We start from the raw sequence: 20,675 nt of genomic DNA on the forward strand, positions 1-20,675 counted from the left end.
TCAAAATAGCAAACCAAATGAAAAATACGGAAAGAAAGTGTTGAAATTGGGATGAAATGTGATAAGGGAAGAATGGAACCGAACGTTCGAAAGGGTTTGCTTTAGAATTTAGAATATAAACAATAGTAACAGAGGGAATATACTGATAACAAGAGAGGTGTTTTCAAGGATGCAAACTGGGTAGTGTTTCGGGAGGAGTAGTTGAAGTACAAATTGAAGAAAGATACGGTAGCAATGGTAGGAAAAAGGAAGTAGGTAAATAGTACTACAAAGTGGTGAACAAATTGGATCGTTTCGCTCACCATCGATATTATCCGGGTGATCTGGATGAGAGAGGTGGCTTTCGCCGTCGCCTGATTCGCTCAGCGGGGGTAAGTTACCCTGCGCTAACATGTTGCTCATTTCCTCCGGGTTTAGGTTCATTGGCATGGGCTGAAAATAAAGGAATTGAACATAATTAGTCATAATTGTGTTCGAGATTTTGGTTGTGCAATTCGAAAATTATCGAAGAATCTGGCAGCTCTGCTCTACACGGATAAACAAAACTATCTAAAGCAAAACTATAATTAGTACTATCAGATAGTCATGTACAGCGATGTCAGATCTACTGAAATCTCCGTAGATCTACGGATTCGAACATCTTCTACGGATCTACGGATCCGTAGACAAAATCTACGGAGATTGGATTTTTTCTACGGAAATCTACGGAAATTTAAATTTATCAACGGAGAACTATGGAAACTAGTCCTGTCTTACGAGCAAAAAAAAAGCTTTTCAACTCGAGAGCTTCCGAGAAAAATTCCAATCTACGGAAATGACACTACTGCTATCTGGCATCGCTGGTCATGTACCTTGTAATCATTCCAGTTACCAGATTAATTTACGAAAGGTTAGTTTTTTGAAAATTTCGGTTAAATATAACCGAATGATGCGAAATTTTATAAGTGTGTATGCGAACATTCATTGCAGACATATGAGTTTTGTTTACCAACTAATCTGCGGGTGTATTTTGTTGTGATTCAGATTAAGTAAAACTCAGCGAAACTGGCACTGAACGTCAGTAAAAATGCTTGTCTTGACTCCTAAGCAACCGCATGGGGCAATGCCTTCAGGGTAGTGACGGCCAAGACCTGAGCTGCACTGGACCCGCATCACGACACAATCCCCTGATCACCAGCAACGATATACAAAGATTTCGTAGAAGAGATTGAGGATGTGACGAACGAGGAGTTGATGCCAAATGATGCATCTAGAGCGCAGTCTTGAGGGCGGCGGTATTGACAAACCCAGATGTATTCAAGGAAGCCGTGTAGAGATTCTTAAACAAGTGTGTATTTATGAATGTAGAGAAGGGGCAGTGATTGGTGTAACTACCGAAACCCGGTAAACCGCGAGGTAATTCCTTGTGTAATAGGTGAAGCTACTTGATTAAAACCACAGGAAAATTTCTCGAGAAAGCCATACACATCAGGCTTTTTCCGTACATACAGGGTCCGCCATCTAACTTTTTTTTTAACTAGCTGTTATTTCGACATTGGTAACCCTAATGTCACTTCTGATTTGACAGAAACTTAGTTTTATCCTTCCGCTGAACGAAAATGGTTGTGTATACGCTTGAGGAACGCGTAAAAATAGTGCAGTTTTACTTTGAAAATCGTGGTAATGTTGCGGAATGTGTGCCAAAAAATCATCGTCTCGGATGAGCCACATTTTCATCTCGGCGGGTATGTGAATGAGCAAAATTGTCGCATCTGGGGGACGAAAACCCGCATGTTATTATGGAGAAGCCGATGCATCCTCAGAGTGTGACGGTTTGGTGCGGATTTTGGTGTGGCGGCATCATTGGCCCATTTTTCATCGAAAATGAGACCGCCGCCACGGTCAATGGCGAGCGCTACCGCGCCATGATTAGCGATTGGTTCTTCCCTTTACTTGAAGAGAAAGACTTCGACACCATTTGGTTCCTATAAGACGGCGCTCCGTGCCACACAGCCAACTCTACGATCGATCTTCTGCGCACAGTCTTCGAAGATCGAATTATCAGTCAAAATTCGGATGTCGTTTGGCCGCCTCGGAGCTGTGATTTGACGCCGTTAGACTATTATCTTTGGGGGGCTGTCAAAAATAGTGGACAAGCCAGAGACAATTCAAGCTTTGAAGGACAACATTCGTGCAGCATACAATCGAAAATGTACTAAAAAACTGGACCGTCCCTATGGCGTACTGCAAGGCCAGCCGAGGCAGCCATTTGAATGAAATTATAATCCACAATTAACCGGAAGGATTGTACTTTAATATGAGAAAATAAATTTTGAAATCGGATGAACCGTTTGTGTTTCATTGCATATTAAAAAAAAAGTTACATGGCGGACCCTGTACAGGATAGATGATGAACGTACTACAAACAATTCGGATTTCGTAGATGAAAGTCGACGGCTGCCATCGAGTTGGTGATAGCCATCGCGGAAGTCACTTTACAACGCAAGTGGCGTTCGCTACTGTGCAGTGGTAACACTAAACGTAAGGAATACCACCTGGAAGGAAATCGAAGACTCGTTACTTCGAATGGTTGTGCCAAGAGGTCTGGAGAGCTAGTTAGTTGGGTTTACAAACGACGTTACTCCAACGGTGTAAGGCAAGTATATTTAAGAGGTCGAAGAAAACCCGTCAAATAGGATCTGCTTAGTGGAGGACTGGTTGCACAGCAACCCGCTTGTGAGGAATTCTGGCAACCGTCAGAAGGCTGGCTGCATTCCGGCTGCTGTCTAAATTGTCCAGGCGAAATTGCATCATTATCTCGCCGTACGTGTCTTGTTTATTTCCCTCCTCCTTTGTCAATCCCGCATGCACATACAAAAAACGAATCTTGAGACGGGGTAAATGAGATTGAAATATGAATATGTTTGGTAGTGAGAAAGCACTGCTATTGGCAATAACATTTTCCATAATTAGTATTTATGAAGGGAAATAATTTCCCGCTTGTGAGGATTCCGGCAGCTGTCAACATTGTCCAGGCGAAATTACGTCATTACCTCGCCGCACGTGTCTTGTTTATTTCTCTCTTCCTTCTCTTTTTATTCGACTTCATTTGATATTCGTAAATCCCGCATGACCATACAAAAAACGAATCTTGAGACGAGGTAAATGAAATTGAAATATGGGTATGTTTGTTAGTGAGAAAGCAATGTTATTGGCAATAACATGTTATATAATTAACATAGTATATATGAAGGGCAATAACTGATTGTCTTTCATATATACTTTTTATTGAAAAAATAAAACCAAGACGCTAAAAATTTAGAACCGATTCAAAACGGTTCTGCCAATCTTGTATGGCAAGAATCCGACAGAAACAGAACCGATAATAATCGCTAGGCAAAATTCTCTGCCGGAAACGGTTGTTGCATTGTTGCCAGACTTTTGCCGGAATTCTGGCAGAACTCCGGCAAAAATGGCTGGCAGACATAGCCAGCCGTCTGGGGGGGAATCTGCCCGCCGCGTACAAGTGGGTTATTGCCTTCCATATGTACTTTTCAATGAAAAAATGAAACCAAGACGATAAAAATTCAGAACCGATTCAAAACGGTTCTGCCAATCTTGTATGGCAAGAATCTGACAGAAATAGAACCGTTAATAACCGCTAGGCGAAATTCTCTGCAGGAAACGGTTGTTGCATTGTTGCCAAACTTTTGCCGGAATTCTGCCAAATGGCTGGCAGACATAGCCAGCCGTCTGGGGGGAAATCTGCCCGCCGCGTACAAGTGGGAAGAAGCTGAAGTTCGCGCATCATGAGACGTAGATGATCATGGTCAACAGTCGCAAGTCGGTCCAATCTATCTGTGCGGCAATTGCTAGATCATCTCCAGAATATAAAAGCCTTGGTATTACATTCCTGTAGCGGAATTTGACCTTTTGTTTCAACAGACTTCGCAGACGATTCAGAGTGTACAGAAACACTGCATGGCTGGTGCTACGATTCTACTGACACTACGAATCCTTCCAGGTCGAATGTTGCTCGAACATACGACAACTGGTTTGTAAGACCAGCGCCGTATGCATTGAGCCGCCAACCCGGGACAATCTCCAGAAGATCCTTGAAGCAAATTGGAATGACAATCATCACTCCTGAAGTACTGTCGAAAAAAGGCCCGAGCCCAAGGTATTATTTAGTAAGTTGGCCCTATAATGGAAGTATCTTTCGTTATTACGCGAAAGTATGGTAGACTGTCAGTCAGTATACAAATTCCCGGAAGGGAAATTACGTAAATGTACGAGGTCTGTTCAAAAAGTTCCCGAAATTTTTTAATTGCGCGCGTCCGGTGGTCAAATTTTTTTTATTGTGTTGGTACATATGTCCCTAATGTATGGTGAAATTTTCAGCTGTATTCATTGTTTACATTCTGTCTTGTAGCGGCTGGTGTAGACGTGTTTTTTTGAGCTTGGCGATTTTTTTTAGTTTAAACAATGGAAGAATTGAAGAGTCAAAGAATTTGTATTAAATTTTGCGTGAAAAATGAAATAAAGTGTAACCAAGTGCGCGAAATGTTACAGAGAGCCTACGGTGAGTCTGCTATGAAAAAAAAAAACAAGTGTTTACGAGTGGTATAGGTGTTTCCAAGATGGCCGCGAAGACGTTGAAGACGACGAACGCTTCGGTCGACCCAGCACGTCAATAATCGATGAAAATGTGGGAAAAGTGGAAAAAATGATTATGGATGATCGCCAAATCACTATTAGAGAAGTTGCTGATGAAGTTGGCATATCAGTTGGCTCATGCCATCATATTTTTTCAAATGTTTTGGGCATGAAACGAGTGGCAGCAAAATTCGTTCTAAAACTGCTGAATTTTATTTGGCTAAAAAGAAGACTTTAATCATGCCCCAACCTCCTTATTCACCAGATATCGCTCCGTGTGATTTTTTCCTGTTCCCAAAGTTGAAGAGACCCATGAAAGGACAGCGTTTTTCATCGATTGAAGAGATAAAGGCAGAATCGCTGAGAGTGCTACAGAGCATTACAAAAAGTGACTATCAGGGGTGTTTCGAAGACGCTGGCATAAGTGTATTATATCTAGGGGGGATTACTTTGAAGGGGACCATATAGATGTAGACGAATAAATAAATATTTTTTTAGAAAAATGAGAATTCCGGGTATTTTTTGAACAGACCTTGTTTAGTTATGGACCAGGGTGAATGTACGGAGTGAGGTGTGTGAAATACTTGCTGTCAGTGTCTTTACAAACGAACTATAACAAAATAACGGATGAGATGTCATCACTTTCCTTACATTAACTTTTAAATTGGCCAAAGTTTATGTAAGGAGTCTGAAAACAATATTCAGTGTACGCTTAATTCGAGTACCTCTGAAAGGTAAAAAATAAGAATGCGGTCGAACTTCCCGTAAAGGATCTTCGTGTGACAAATAATCTCTACTTGGGGACCAACCCCAAGCAATCAAAAGTTCTACAAGTACTGAATACATTCACTTTCATGCTGCTCCAAAATACGCGTGGAATTTTTGGCATCTTGATTGTACCGAACTAGTTCCGCGTGAACTTTCTCGCTGCATAGAAGCTGAACAATGAATTCAAGAAGCTGCTTAGAAGTTCGGATGTATGATTCTTTCGTAACTTTTGCTACCAGAAACTAGTATGCCCTAAGAAAAAATGTTAGATGTTTGGAAGCAGCATACGAATGATTGTTTTCTGTTGGACGACTTGGTGAGCTGTCTATAATTAAGATCGACATAAAAGTGATAATTTTAAGTTTTGGTGATAAATCCATTAGGAGCTACGACTGATCGAGAATATCCGATCGAATGTATAGCAATGAGAATAAGTTCAAACGAAAGCAGAGTTTGGCTGCTTAAATTTAATTGCTTTGCTATTAATATATTGTCGATGACGATAACGTGATTGATTATAATGAAAAAATCCACCAAGTTTTTCGTGTCTGATTTTTTAATCATTCAACCATCATCATGATAATTGAATAATTTCTTATCGCCTTTTGATGAATTGTGGAGTGCGATTACTGTTACAATCGAATAGTAGGTAGACTAAAATGAAACTGTCACTAAAACGTCTGCACTTTTCATTACTGTATACCCATTTTTACGATTCCCACACACTGAAACACTAATGAATTAAATTTTGCAGCTGTCATTTGAAAAATATTTTCGAATGGAAAATAAGTTAATCCAATTGTTTCTTGTTAACATTCTCTGCTGTGTTTCTGCCGGTCTTTTGGTGCTACACTCGTTGATTACAATTTAAATTTATTACTACAAATTGAGAACTGTTTACGCTATTCTACTATTATCGTGATCCTCTAACAAAAAGAAAATATTTGTTTGTTTTTCATTTAGTTGGTGTTTTGAATATGCTATGAATCGGCTGTGATGTCTGTTGAAACAGAAAGGCCAAATTCTACAAAAGGAATGTAATGCCACGACTTTGATTTTATCTACCAATATTTAAAATTATAATTGCCTATCTAGTAGGTAGTTTTATGAATTTAATTTATGAAACACATTACTCTTTACGGAACTACGTAACTAAATGCCAGTCCACACTTCATAATGCCAGTCCACACTTCATAATGCCAGTCCATTGAAAACTACGTGAAAAGTAGGGTGGAAAATGTTCACATAACTTTTCGCGTGACTAAGATGTGATTATTTAGCTGAGTGTAACACGAGAGTTAAACCCGCTTGTGAGAAATTCTGGCAGACGACAGAAGCCTGGCAAGATGAAGACAGTTGTCAAAATTTTGCAAGACAAGTTGCGTCATTCTCTCGCCCCGTCACGTCTTGCAAGATCACTCTTCCATCTTTTTTTCTGTTCGACTTAATTTGATATTCGTCAATCCTGAATATACGTCCAAAAATAAAAACGAGTCTTGAAACCAGGTGAATAAAATGAAAATACTGATATATTGACAGAAGAAGCACAGACTAACAGACAGGACACTCAAATTAGATTCTTCAATCATTTTAACGGTCATTTCGAATATTCCTTTATTTGGGACAGTACTCACGAGTGTCATGATGGCGCCACGTTACCCTATCAAAAACATCCCGTCTGTCATCTAGACTGTGTTTATTTTTTCATTTATCAACAGAGTTGCCATTCATACAGAATTACCTGTAATGTATTGATTTGTATACGTCCATGCAAATTTCATGCAGGATACAGATTTAATACGTATTGCCAAAACTATGTACATAATTGTGCCTACTTCTCATCCTTCAACGCAATACAAAATCAAACCCGTTTTGTTACAATATTTACTTGCTTCTGGTCTGCCGCCACTTGATTTCGGGTGAAAACTACCAACACAATAAATAATAGTCTAGATGAACAACGTTGAGTCAAATAAATGGTTACCTTCCAACATCGCGAAAAAGTTAAATATATTATCAACGTAATCCAATAATTTATTGTGACGATCCATTTTCAAATATTTTGATGAAATCAGGCATCCCTGCAAGCAGCTGATCGGTGTTGACAAACGAGGGGAAACCAACTAGTAAAAAAAACTTTTACATAACACAAGGGGTGTACAGATAGTAAATAGTTCGCGCAGTACAATATAGGTGGAACTAGTGCATCACGAAAAATTATTTTTATAAGAATTTATTCATACTGTCATGTCTGTTAGTCTGTGGAAGAAGCTTTGCATATCGAGTTTGGAAGTACAAAACAGAATCGTTAAAAACCGCTAGGCGAAATTCTTTGCCGTAAACGGTTGTTGCATAGTTTCCACACTCCGTAATTCTGCTAGCATTCCGGCAAAACTTTCTAGCAGACGCTGACAGGCTTCTGAAGGGGAATCTGCCTGGCATATGCAAGCGGGAATCAACGTTTAGAAAAGTTCCCACATTATCGAAATGACGGAATGAGCAATGAATTCTTACTCACATGCATGATTTTTCAGTGCTTGATTGGTTCAGTGCTAGAGTTTTCGCCTGAATTAGGTGCTCGATCAACCCGATTGACAGTGACATTAAAAATGTCATTGAATATTCGCTCATTTTATGAATGTGTTAGTGTAAAGGTAAGGCGACTTACGCCATTTCACTACACTCCAGCCAGAGGAATGGATGATGCTGACTAAGGTAGGCCTTTTTGGTAATTTCCAGCGAATTTCAACAGTAAATGCTGGAATTCTAAGAAATTATTTACTAGTTATCTATATTCGGAAACAATTGAAGATTTAACTTTATTTTTAATTTTCAATACATACTGAAAATCAGCCCGAATCAACCGGTTGTAGGCGCAATTCATTCGGAATCGGTTGTTGCATTGGAGTTGGAATTTATTCGGAATTCATTATTGTCGTTTTCGCTTGAGAAAACTGAAACTGACCCAGGGCAGTTTCATCAAACAAACACTTTTTTACAAAAGTGTGTTGGATTCGCACTTAGCAATGAGGGTTTGAGCAAACCTAATATAAAAATCAGGTTCGAAACTGACTCGATTTTCATGTCAACAACGTTGAAACTAGGTTCGAAACTGGATGTACTGTACTGAAAATCATTTCTACCTCTTTTTACCTTTTTTTTACCTTTTTTATAAATATAAAAATAGGTATAGAATTAGCTCAAACTTTAGAAAAATTTCCGAGGCCCGGAGGGCCGAATGTCATATACCAATCGATTCAGCTCGACGAACTGAGCAAATGTCCGTGTGTGTATGTGTGTGTATGTATGTGTGTTGTCAACAAAGAGGTCGAGATCTCAGAGATGGCTGGACCGATTTTGATCAAACTAGTTGCAAATGAAAGGTCTCCCCGTCACCCAGAACGCTATTGAATAATTTTGAGATCGGATGCTTACTTTTTGAGCTATACGAAGTTTTATGTCCAAATTTTCAGTTTTTTGACAGTATCTGTCACATTTGATCTTGAAAACAGAATACGTTTCCAGACTTAGATTTCGCACGGTAATAGCTATCCAACAAGCCATAGATTGTTAAAATCCGTCCATTTTCGACGAAGATATTGACATTTTTGTGTAAGCGACTTTTCTTCCTATTCCAGCAGTAGGAGTTTTGAGCTCTGTATTACAAAGCAATGCTTGGGAGCAACATAAAACACGATTTTTTATACTGTTACATACAATTGTTTCTAAGTACCAAAAAGACTGTGTACAGCATCCTTTTTCATGATATTTTGCCTCGAACTGATTTTAGCACGGTTCGTTTTTGGCAACATAATCGTTCGAATATGGCATATGTGATAAACCAGATGATATCAGCATTATCGAGTTGAAAATAATTTCATAATTATATTGATTTAAACTACTTACAGCAATAAATGCTGGAAGAACATAACTTCCATATACCATGCGTGTGTGACAAATAATTTCACTCAATTTTCTCGGAGATGACTCAACCGTGTTCTACAAACTCAGATTCATATGAAAAGTAGTATACTTCCAAACAAGGTTCCTGAATTACGTTTGGATCCGACTTCTGATTGCGGAACCACAGGATGATATGATCTAACATTCAAATGAAATCTAAGAATCATTTATGATTCAAATCAGAAGTCTTAAAATCCTATAAAACATCTTACTTTTTAGTCAGATCCGACTTCCGGTTTAGGAGATACAAGGTGATTAGTACAAAAATGTCCATTTCACATAAATTATTCAGGTTTATCGGGTTTGCAGATTTGGATAGTCGATTACCAAATAAATTTATTTCAGTTTAAGTGTAAAGGTAAGGTCGTTTTTGGATTCGGAATGTACCCTCAAATTTTAATTCGCACTACAATTTGTCAAAAATGTATACACACTCCTCAGGTGAATTTAACTGATTTCGGCTACACCGATTTTAGAATTCCGGTTCCAGTATCGAATCGTTCATCAAAGCTCAATCATTGTCTCAAAAAATTTTCTGGTGAATTTAATCCGATTCTGGAATTACAAGATGATGAGTTTTTAAAATTCATACCGATATAGAAGATGTAAATTGTTTGGCGTATCAATTTATGGCCATACGAATCATTTTGGGTTATGCTAGTTCCTGAATACCGGCTCTGGAAGTATTATAGATAATGACGAAAAAATCTAAATTGGAACTTACTTCGACATCTCATGGAATGTTTTTTTTTTTTTTTTTTTTTTTTTTTTTTAATACGTTTATTATGTCTCAATCGGAATTCAAGATAAAATTATTATATCGGGATACTAAAATTAAAACTTAATGCATTTATATCTACTGCGCCGTTGCATTCTTCAATAAAGTTGATGTAGCCTAACAAGGTTTTAAAGATTTGCGTTCGCGTAGTTTTCGCGATCCACTCTAATGATGGTCGTAGCAGTTCACCACTCTGGAATGTGTGCCGGCTACCAACTAATGCCGAAAGTTTTTGCTGTAGAAGATCGTAAGCTTCCCTTACTCTCAAGCAGTCAAAGAATTTGTGTTCGATGGTTTCAGTCTGTCCTGTACAATGCAAACATTGCTCACCGTCGGTTCGTCGCATGACGTTCATTAGTCGTCTGTGTGGAATTTTTTGGTTGACCCACATGTACAATGCACTGCGCTGAGTTGATAGAAGCTCTCGGGCATTGATGTTTTTCCATATCCGAGGCCAGTCGTATCCAGGATTTATTGTTTCGACCCTTGGTCTGTCTGTACGCATAACGTAAAAACTGTGAATTAGATTGGTGGATGGGTATTGACGGATTTGGAAAGGGAGGTGGGGGTAATTTTGTAGTATTGTTTTAAGGCAGGGAAGGTCTGAGACGGAATTTGCGCGGGGGGAAGTTGCTTGGTGAAGAAGGGAAGAATAGTACGGAAGGATATCAATCTCTTGCAGATAACGGTTGATCAGCAATGCCTTGCATTTCAAAGCCGGTAAATGCAGTTTGAGTCCGCCATCTTTTTTACTTCGTGCTAATTGCTGCATCGGCACAGTAGCACATTCACCACGGAAGAGGTAGGTTCTCATAGTGGCCGTAAGTTTCGCAACGTGAGCAGATGTCGGGTACAAATTCGCTGCCACGTACCACATTTTAGATGAAATGAACGTGTTTAGAAGGATTACTTTCTGATGTAGCGCTAAGCAGCGTATCGAGTGCAGCCAAACCTGACGTGCAAAAGTTGTCACAATTGCGTCCCAGTTGAGCTCCACCATTTGTCGCACTGAGTTTGTGAAGACGATGCCCAGTATTTTTATTGTGGGTTCAGTGCATATCCAGTCCACAACCAGAGGATTATCCGTCACACCAACATCGATGGCAGTTGTCTTCTCTTCATTCAAGCGAGCCCCCGCCACTTGTTCAAACTGCCTAAAAAGCAAACGCATCTCATCCAGTCGGTCCAATTCGTCATCTAACACTCGATGTGGATAGACGAATAACCTACTACGACTAATTTCGATTTTGTTTTATTTTTTATTCGCAGTTGTCTACCTACCCAAGCTATGGGTAAAAACCGCCATAGATCCGAGAAGGATCCAAAGGATGCTAAGCGTCTGAAGCCAAGTGATGTACAGGTAAACGACCGTTTGCTGAGTAAAAACCAATATGCTGATCTGCCAGTTGATGTCGAAGAGGAACTGCAGAAGAAGGAAAAAATGCCGCCTTTCTACCTAAAGGGCTTCCCACCAACTCTACGCTCGGATTTCAACACACTGATCAGCAAAGGACTACAGGCAACAATCCGTTTATGTACTGAAGGCTACAAAATAACTGTTCCGGCTTTGAACCACTACAAAGGAGTGGAATGTTATCTGAAGCAGACAAAAGCGGAATACTTCACACACGATATTGCCGCCAATAAACCTATAAAGGTTGTACTTCGAGGACTACCCGACATGATGGAAGCCGAACTAAAGCAGGCACTGTCGGAGGCTGGACTAAAGCCTTTGATGGTGTTTAAAATGAAGCGACATAATACGGACAAAAAGTATCGAGATCAACTCTACTTGGTGCATCTGGAGAAGGGCTCCATCACCATGAGTCAACTGAAAACGATTAAATCGTTATTTCACATAATCATCGAATGGCAAAAGTATAAACCGGTACATCGGGATGTCACACAGTGCACGAACTGTTTGAACTACGGCCATGGAGCGAGGAATTGCCACATGAAAAGTCGGTGCGGGAAATGTGCCGAACCACACAATACCAACGATTGCCTTCTAGATGACATCGCTGTAAAATGTGTGAACTGTGATGGCGACCATCCATCTACTAGCAAATCGTGTCCCAAACGTGCTGAGTTCACAAAAATTCGACAACAGGCGTCCCGTAAACATTCAACGCGCAATAATGTTCCACAGAAGGATGAAATTAATTTCCCACGGCTCCCACCGAAGAGGGATATTCCGAATTTGCCGCCACTCCCTCGCAGCAATCCAAAAGATTCAGCCGCTGGATCACAAAAAGAATCTTCCTCAAAAATCCCTCCTGGATGGGGCAATAATCAACCACAAGCAAAGGATGACTCTGGTGACTTATTCTCTGCTGAACAACTGATCGTCATTTTTGAAACAATGACAACAAAACTACGAAACTGCAGAACGCGGTTAGATCAAATCAACGCCTTAGGCAAATTCATCATCGAATATGCAATATAATGAGTTGGTTATAGTAAATTGGAATGCTTGCTCACTCAGGAGCAAAACTGCTGAATTGTCCGACTTTCTTCAAGAGAAGAATGCCGATATTGCTATTTTAACTGAAACTCATCTTAAACCTGAAATTTCTATTTTTATTTCCAATTACAGGAATCACAGGCTTGACAGGGCAACTACCAGAGGAGGGGGAGTTGCCATTGCCATTAAACGATCCATTCAGCACAGGCTTCTGTCAGCCTTTAAATTGCAACTCATAGAAGCCATCGGAATTGAGATTACAACGACGATGGGACCCATCATCATCATTGCAGCGTACTGCCCCAAACAAACCAATCTTCGAGATGGTACGTGTGCATCATTGAAGCGAGATCTGGCTATGCTCACTCGACGACAAAACAAATTCATCATTGCTGGGGACCTGAACGCACGGCATGAGCTGTGGGGAAACAGAAGACAGAATCGAAACGGATTCGTACTTGCCGAAGATTACGAAGCTGGACAATACAACATCTTCGCTCCGGATCAACCAACGCGACTTTCCAGATCGGGAGTTCATTCCATTTTGGATATATTCATCAGCAACATCGCTATAGACAGCTCTCCGGTTGTCTTCAACGAGCTCTCTTCTGACCACTTTCCAGTAATATTGACGTTGGGATCTTCACCAGAAACAGTGCCTATTCAACCTCGGAGGAACTATTATCGCACCGATTGGGTCCAATTTCAACATATCGCCGACCAACTTATTAATATCGATTTACCACTTGATTCCCCGATGGAAATCGATGCAGCCCTATCTTCCTTCCAGCATTCAATCACAGTCGCTCGTGATAGGACGGTTCCAGTACAACATATGCCGAGTTTCTCTCTTCAAATCGACAGTGTCACCAAGAAACTCATCCGACTTCGGAATATCTACCGGAGGCAGTATCAACGAACTGGCATCCTAGATAGGAAGACTACTTATAACAACTTAACTAGGATAATCCAGGAAAGGATATCTGAGCTTCGCAACAGGAACTTCCAGCAAAAGCTTCGAGAAATTCTCCCACATTCAAAGCCCTTCTGGTCCTTAACGAAGGTGCTTAAGAAAAAACCGAAGCCTATTCCTCCTCTGATGTCACCCCAGGACGCAGCTGAAGGAATACCTTTAATCACACCAGTAGAGAAGGCAAATGCGCTAGGCCAGCAGTTTGTGTGTTCTCACAATTTAGGACTCAACATTGTTAGTCCATATGAAAGAGCCGTTGCTGATAGCGTAGCTGAGGTTGACCAATCAGACAGCTTAGTTCCTGAGGAAAGTAGAGTCACTGCGAATGAGCTGATGGCTTTTGTGAAAAAATCCAAAAATATGAAGGCCCCCGGTTTCGACAACACATTCAACATTGAGCTGAAACATTTGAGTATTCGCTCATTTGTCTTCTTAGCTAAACTTTTTAGCAGGTGCTGGGAGCTTGGTTACTTCCCTTCAATGTGGAAGTTAGCTAAAGTTATCCCAGTTTTGAAACCGGGGAAAGATCCTTCCTTTTCCAAGAGCTATCGGCCCATCAGCTTACTCTCTGCCCTATCCAAGCTGTTTGAAAAGTCAATACAAAGGCGAATTCTTGCTTTTGCAGATGAACAGGATATATTTCTGGAAGAACAGTTTGGGTTCCGGAAAGGAAGATCCACCATCCACCAGCTCACAAGGGTTAACAACGTCATCCAGCAAAACAAATCAGTGTCCAAAACGACTGCCATGGCAATATTGGATATTGAAAAGGCATTCGATAATGTGTGGCACGATGGACTGGTGTTCAAACTGCATCGGTATAATTTTCCCATGTATCTTATTAAAATTATCAAAAATTATCTTGCAGATAGAGCATTCCAGGTTTCTCTGAATAATGCACTTTCAGAAAGATTTACTATTCCTGCTGGTGTACCCCAGGGAAGTATCCTAGGTCCCATTCTATACAACATTTTCACATCAGACATCCCACCTCTTCCAGGTGGTGGTGTTCTGTCACAATTTGCTGATGATACTGCCATTCTTTACAAAGGTCGTGTCATTAATGCTCTGAAGAATAAACTACAGACAGGTCTGGACGCTTTAACGGAATATTTTACAAGCTGGAAAATTGTGATCAATGCAGCAAAAACTCAGGTCATCTTGTTTCCACATTCAAGATCTCCAAAACTTGTTCCATCAGACGAATGCAGAATACGATTCGGTGATGAGGTCATTCAATGGTCCGATGAAGTTATCTATCTAGGACTCACCTTTGACAGACATCTGATATTCAGGTCACATGTTGACAAAATCGTTCAAAAATGCAGCATACTCATTAGGACTCTGTATCCGCTGATTTGTAGAACATCTAAACTATGCCTGAAGAATCAGATGGCTGTCTATAAACAAATCATCTACCCCGCAATTGAATACGCAGTCCCTGTTTGGCGGGGTTGTGCACGAACACACAAACTTAGGCTTCAACGCATTCAAAGTAAGATCTTAAAGATGATTCTAAATCTACCCCCTTGGACAAGGACTAGTGAAGTACATGAGATGGCCTCCCTGGATATACTAGAACAAAAATTCGAACAATTCTGCACGAAATTTGAAGAGAGGTGCTCAATCTCTGAAATACAAATAATTCAAAATTTGTACGTATTAGGTTAGGGATAGTTATAAGTAGGTAGACATTTTATAAATAATTAAAATAAATATTATGATTAAACATTAGTATGTAAAACAAGAGTAACTAAAACACCTAATATTAATAACGAATCGTATGAACAACAAAGATGAAAGGCCAAAGGGTCAAAACACTTGTACTGTAAAATGTTGATGTAATACACAAAAATAAGATTAATAAACAGATATTTATGCAAAAAAAAAAAAAAAAAAATATGCATCCAGTCGGTCCGCACTGGTTACAATGGTACTGATGTCGTCCGCATAAGCAACAATCAGGTCTGTCCCACACACACGCTCCAGCTGTCGCAATAGAGGGTGCAAATAAATCACAAATAGATGCATTGAAAGAGGGTCTCCTTGGCGGACTGATCGCTGAATAGGAAAGGGTGCTGAGAGGTGTCCGTTCATCAATAAACGCGACGAAGAGGCTTCTGATATGCGAGAAAGCAAGTGTATGAGCCCCGCGTTGAAGCCTAAAGAATGCATGGTTTTGTATAGAAAACCTTGATCCACCCGATCAAAGGCATGATCAAGATCGAAAGAAACCAGTTTGCCTTTTATTTTGTTTGCTTTTAGCAGAGCTATCCGATCTTTTATAGCCAACGTAGCTTGAAAGATGTTTGTAGAATTAGCACATTTTTGCGACTTCGTTAAAATGTTATGAGAGTGCATAACATTTTCTATTCTCAGTTTTAGAATCCGTGCGAGAATTTTGTAATCAAAATTGACCAAACTAATTGGCCTGTACGATCGAGCGGTGTCGCCCGTACCTCGTTTTTTAACCAAAACAATTACACCATCAACGAACTGCGTAGGGAAATTAGATCTGATCGCTTCATTCATTATCAGATTAAGCTCTCGGTGGATTACATCGAAACTGCGCAAATAAAATTCCTTAGGCAGTCCGTCAGACCCGGGTGATTTTTTTGAAGCACTGCTACGGATAACAGACAGTATTTCGCTTGTGGTGATTTCGTTCATACAGGACTCATTAATGGGATCCTGCTCGGGTATAACTCGCTGGCACTGAAAGACACCCCCTTCTACTTCCTCCACATACTCACGTGCGTATAGATCGGTGAAGTATTGCACCATATGATCCTGGATGGCACCGGAGTCTTCGATGACTTCGTCTCGTTCATTCTTCAGGCGATCGATAGTGGTTCTTTTCCGCACTCGCTCACCCAGCTGGTAGGTAGAAAGGGGTTCGTTTGCTACGAATGTCTCGTTGATCCGAATAAACATCTCCGAAAATCGTCGCTGGTGAGAGAGCATCTCTGCTTTTATTCGGTTGATCGTGGTAAGCATGCCCGGATTGTTTTGATATCCGTCATACGCTTGTCGTAGTAAGCCGAACAGACGCTGTTGCTCTCGATAGAAACCATCGAAGGCGAGTTTTGACTTCCAGCGATAGAAAGATTTTATTTTGGGTTTTGCGCACATCAACCACCAGTCCATCCAAGTACGGTAGTAACAGCGCTGACGAGTCCAATATTGCCACCGAATTTGAAACTCGTCAATATTCTCGGAAGTCAAGAGATGTGGGCGAAGCGACCAAAATCCGGTACCGTGAGGTCTATCGGTGAAAGGAAGGCAAATTCTTGCGGTGACAGCTTTGTGATCGGAGAAGCAGCAGACGTGAGTGGCTGTGGCTCTCAGATGATTTCGCAAGCCAGCGCTTACATACAGGCGATCGAGCCTAGACGAAGAGTTGTGCGTGATGTAGGTGTACTCGATGTCACGTGGTCGAAGCTGGATCCACACGTCATGCAGATGTAGTTGTTGGACGGCTGATTGTAACGATCGGCTAGCGTTCGTTCCTGTAGCATCGCATATTCTCAACACGCAGTTAAAATCGCCACCGAAGATGGTGTGTTCTGTCCGATGACGGAGGTAGTAAGCGACAGTTGTGTTGAAGAAACGCTCGCGTTGCGCTCGAAAAGCAGTACCGGATGGAGCGTATATATTACACAGTGTAACATTATTTACACGCAGTGCGATCAATCTCCCGTCCAGGCTCTTTTCTACATGAGAGAATTTCATGTGTTCTTTGAGAGCAATAGCAGTACCTCTACTCGCATGGTCCACATTGCAAACCACGTTGTAGCCGGGTAATGTTAGTGTTTCGTTTTCAACTTCTTGTAAGAAGACAATATCGAGATCCATCGATCGGACGAAAGTGCGGAGAGCGCTCAGTTTTGTTTCGTTGGTTATCGTGTTTATATTGACGGTTCCAATGTTAACGCTGACGAAGTCCATCAACATTTCATTTCACTATCCGATAGGTCGTGTGCAGACTCGCCTTTGCTGGGCTTCAATTTTTTGTTCGGCTGTCTGTTCGAACGGCGTGGACCGTTCGATGTCTGCGAGCTGTCCGTTTCGTTGCCATCGTTTTTCCGTTGTGCACTTAGAGTTGCCGGTATCCAAGGCTGGGGGGCAGCTTGTGCTGCAGTGATTCTCTGCTGGATGGAAGCAGGTGTAACTGGGGGAGCCATTGTGATGTTCTGCTGTGTCTCGGCTATCTTCGGGTCGAGGATCGAAATGCTTGGTTGGAGTCCCGCGGGTTCGGGCGAGGATTGTGCATGTGTGTCCGCTGGCTGCTGCCGCGGTGGTTTTTTCATCGGTGCTGTCTTCTTCGGCTGGGCCGACATTTTCGTGACGTTCGCGTATGAGAGATCCGCAGTGAGCTTCTGCACTAGTAGTTTCTTGTTTTGCACACACGGGATGCCAATGTGTACAAATTCGTGGCAATGTAAGCAAGTGTGCCGCTGCCCCTTGTAACCTACCGCTGTATCTTCCCCCTGGATGGTTACGAGTGAGGGGATATTCTTTTTCACAACCATCCGAGCGATACGCACACCAGTCTTTACTCCTTCGAAAACACCGTATCGATTATCCCAATAGAGGTCACGAACTTTTAGCACCTCGCCGTAGTCAGCGAGAAAAGACGCGATTTGAGTGTTAGTGACGTCTTCGGGAAGATCGAATATTTGTACATCAACCGCCCCGTCCTCCATCGTTATTCGTAACTTGTAGGACTTCCCGTCGACGTTGAACTCGTGCTTGTTGTCGTGTTGCTCAACAATCTTCTCGGCTAGCTCGAGGTTACTGACCTTCACGAAGGTGCACCCAAGCCGTCTGCTTGGCTGAAGTTGAAGAACATTTTCGCGGGTTAAACCAAGCTCCTTTCCCACGAATTTATGGATCACTTCGTGCGAAAAGTGTTTCGGAAAACTCGAGTAATCGATCCGAAACGTGTTTTCACGCATCCCGGCGTTTACTTCGCGGATTTCGCGAGCACTGTACTTGAATTTGAACGATTTGATTGGCAAATAAACGTAGTGAATAGATTGTGCGCCTCCTGAGAAAACATCGACTGTTTGGCTCGGAAGTTGAACGCTAACTAATGTTCAATCGATTGTCACATGTTAAGATTGAAATTTGATACGATTTGCAGTTTCGACATCACAGGGTAATAAGTGATTAAAATCTCAATTTGCCGTTTAAAACGACGATAATTAAAGTAATGTCATGAAAACTAAAACACCTAAGAATATCTATGCAAAAAACGCAAATTGGGTAGCGTGCTTTGTTATGGCATAACACTTGTACTAAACTTACATTTACCTAAATTTTTAAGGTCATCACTCGTTACTCAAAATTGGGGAGATGCACCAAAATTAGGTAGCGGCTGGTAAGAATGTAGATGATAAAACAAATGGACGAGTAAAACAGTAAAAGTAAAATTTTCAAATACTAAAACTAAAGCTACAGAAGAACAGATATCCAGGTTCACATATAAACTGTGTGTAGAATTTCGAACAAGCATCCTGTCGAACACAGATGTCGTTGCGATCGATTCTATTTCAGGTGCTGCATTCAAATTACGCTAAATTTTCAAGATTAAAATCACAAGTTTATTTTTGCTTATTCCGATTAAATTTGCACGCGATTTAATAGGCTTGATAATAAAATGCATGTTTTACACTCCTATAAATCGTGTGAGATGTGTTCCTATCGTTGCAGTTTAAAAATTTCAGCAATAGGCAAGGCAACATTGTTACCGATCCGAAACGAAGTGAAACGTTTTGAAAGATCGCGCTGAACAGTCGAGTAGGTGGCAACTTAAAAATTTGCACAGTCCTTTGAAAAATTTTGTTTGAACCAAGATATACCTGCTAAATCAAAAAATTACCTTTATGGTTTAGTTCTACACTTGCCACTTGGGCAGTGCAGCAATCGCAACAAAAGTTGACTGGAATTTGAAAAAAAAAATGTCAACTTAAAACGCCTTTTAGAGGCGAAAGTCTGAGAAAATAAGATCGCAGATAAATTATATCAATAATCAAGATAGCTAAGAATAATCTGATGAACAAAAGCATGCTTCTGGGAACTAAAACGGCTTTCAACTACGACAAGTGAAAAGACTACGGACAACAACTACTAGTGTGCCTGTTGCTCGTTGCTTGGCAGTATTTACATGTTTCGACTTGTAACGAATATGGTTCAGATGCGGGTGTGACGAGTGCGGTGGTGGTGGTGGGTGATCATTTCCCGGACTGGAGGGTGTCAACAAGCTGGACATCTCCTCCGGATACATTGGCATCTTGAGGGGCTAGAAAGAGAGAGATAGAGTTGTGTAAGGGAGCGCATTAAATGTTAGTAGTGGGGTGCGTAGTAAATGTGCGCCGATCGATGGAAAGGGGAAAGCTCGGTCTATAGTAGTAAATCAAACTGATGCCGGAAATAAACTCATATGAATAATTTTACAGACAATACATAAAATAACCGATTCGATTGCATGCGGATATTCAATGTAAAATTAAATTTATTACAATGTTGAAAACAATACCCAATGTCATTTCATAAAATGCATGTGATTCATATCTTGCGTAATAATTTTGAGCTTCTACCAACATTTCCTACCGGCAATGTGTTACAAAACAGATGATGCAACAAAGCTTGCAATGTGCATACTTCGTTATGTACGAAGCAAACTAAACAAACAATCCACGAACCCATCTCAATTACAATTCGATTTCAGCTCAAGAACCAGGCGTTCCCACCAGACTGCCTCTGGTGACAGGAGCATTCAAACTATTGTGACAATGGCAACGCTAATCGGTACCCGGGTAGAAGTGATTTGCAAACCAATACCAAATTCTGTCATTAAAATCAAACATCTCAATGGTAGAAATTAACATTATTTAGTTTGAAATAAGAGTTAAAATATCAAAAATCATAACAAAACCTGCATGATAAAATAGCAACAAAATAAAAAATTCTGTCATTGTAATATCAAACCAAGAACAAAATATTTCTGGACCCAAAGCTATTGATCTGCATAAACCATTGCAAGATACCTTAGATAACTTGTCCGTTTGGGCTGTTCATCTTGGTATCGA

General features: G+C 40.8%; 1 protein-coding gene across 25 annotated transcripts in view; it reads right to left on the reverse strand.

Moving 5' to 3' along the window:
• Window positions 1–20,675, reverse strand: part of LOC131425391 (sex determination protein fruitless) — a 761,905-nt gene that overhangs the window by 43,587 nt on the left and 697,643 nt on the right. For 22 of the 25 annotated variants that reach the window (XM_058587250.1, XM_058587259.1, XM_058587244.1 and 19 more), the window contains 2 exons: window positions 19,751–19,885; window positions 303–432 (listed from right to left, as the gene is read on the reverse strand). In XM_058587250.1, coding sequence (XP_058443233.1) covers window positions 303–432; window positions 19,751–19,885 — 265 coding nt within the window. The remainder of the gene's footprint in view (window positions 1–302; window positions 433–19,750; window positions 19,886–20,675) is intronic. The other 3 variants (XM_058587258.1, XM_058587257.1, XM_058587249.1) reach the window with 1 other exon arrangement.

The sequence above is a fragment of the Malaya genurostris genome, chromosome 1, assembly GCF_030247185.1.
Source record: "Malaya genurostris strain Urasoe2022 chromosome 1, Malgen_1.1, whole genome shotgun sequence".
Classification (NCBI taxonomy): domain Eukaryota; kingdom Metazoa; phylum Arthropoda; class Insecta; order Diptera; family Culicidae; genus Malaya; species Malaya genurostris.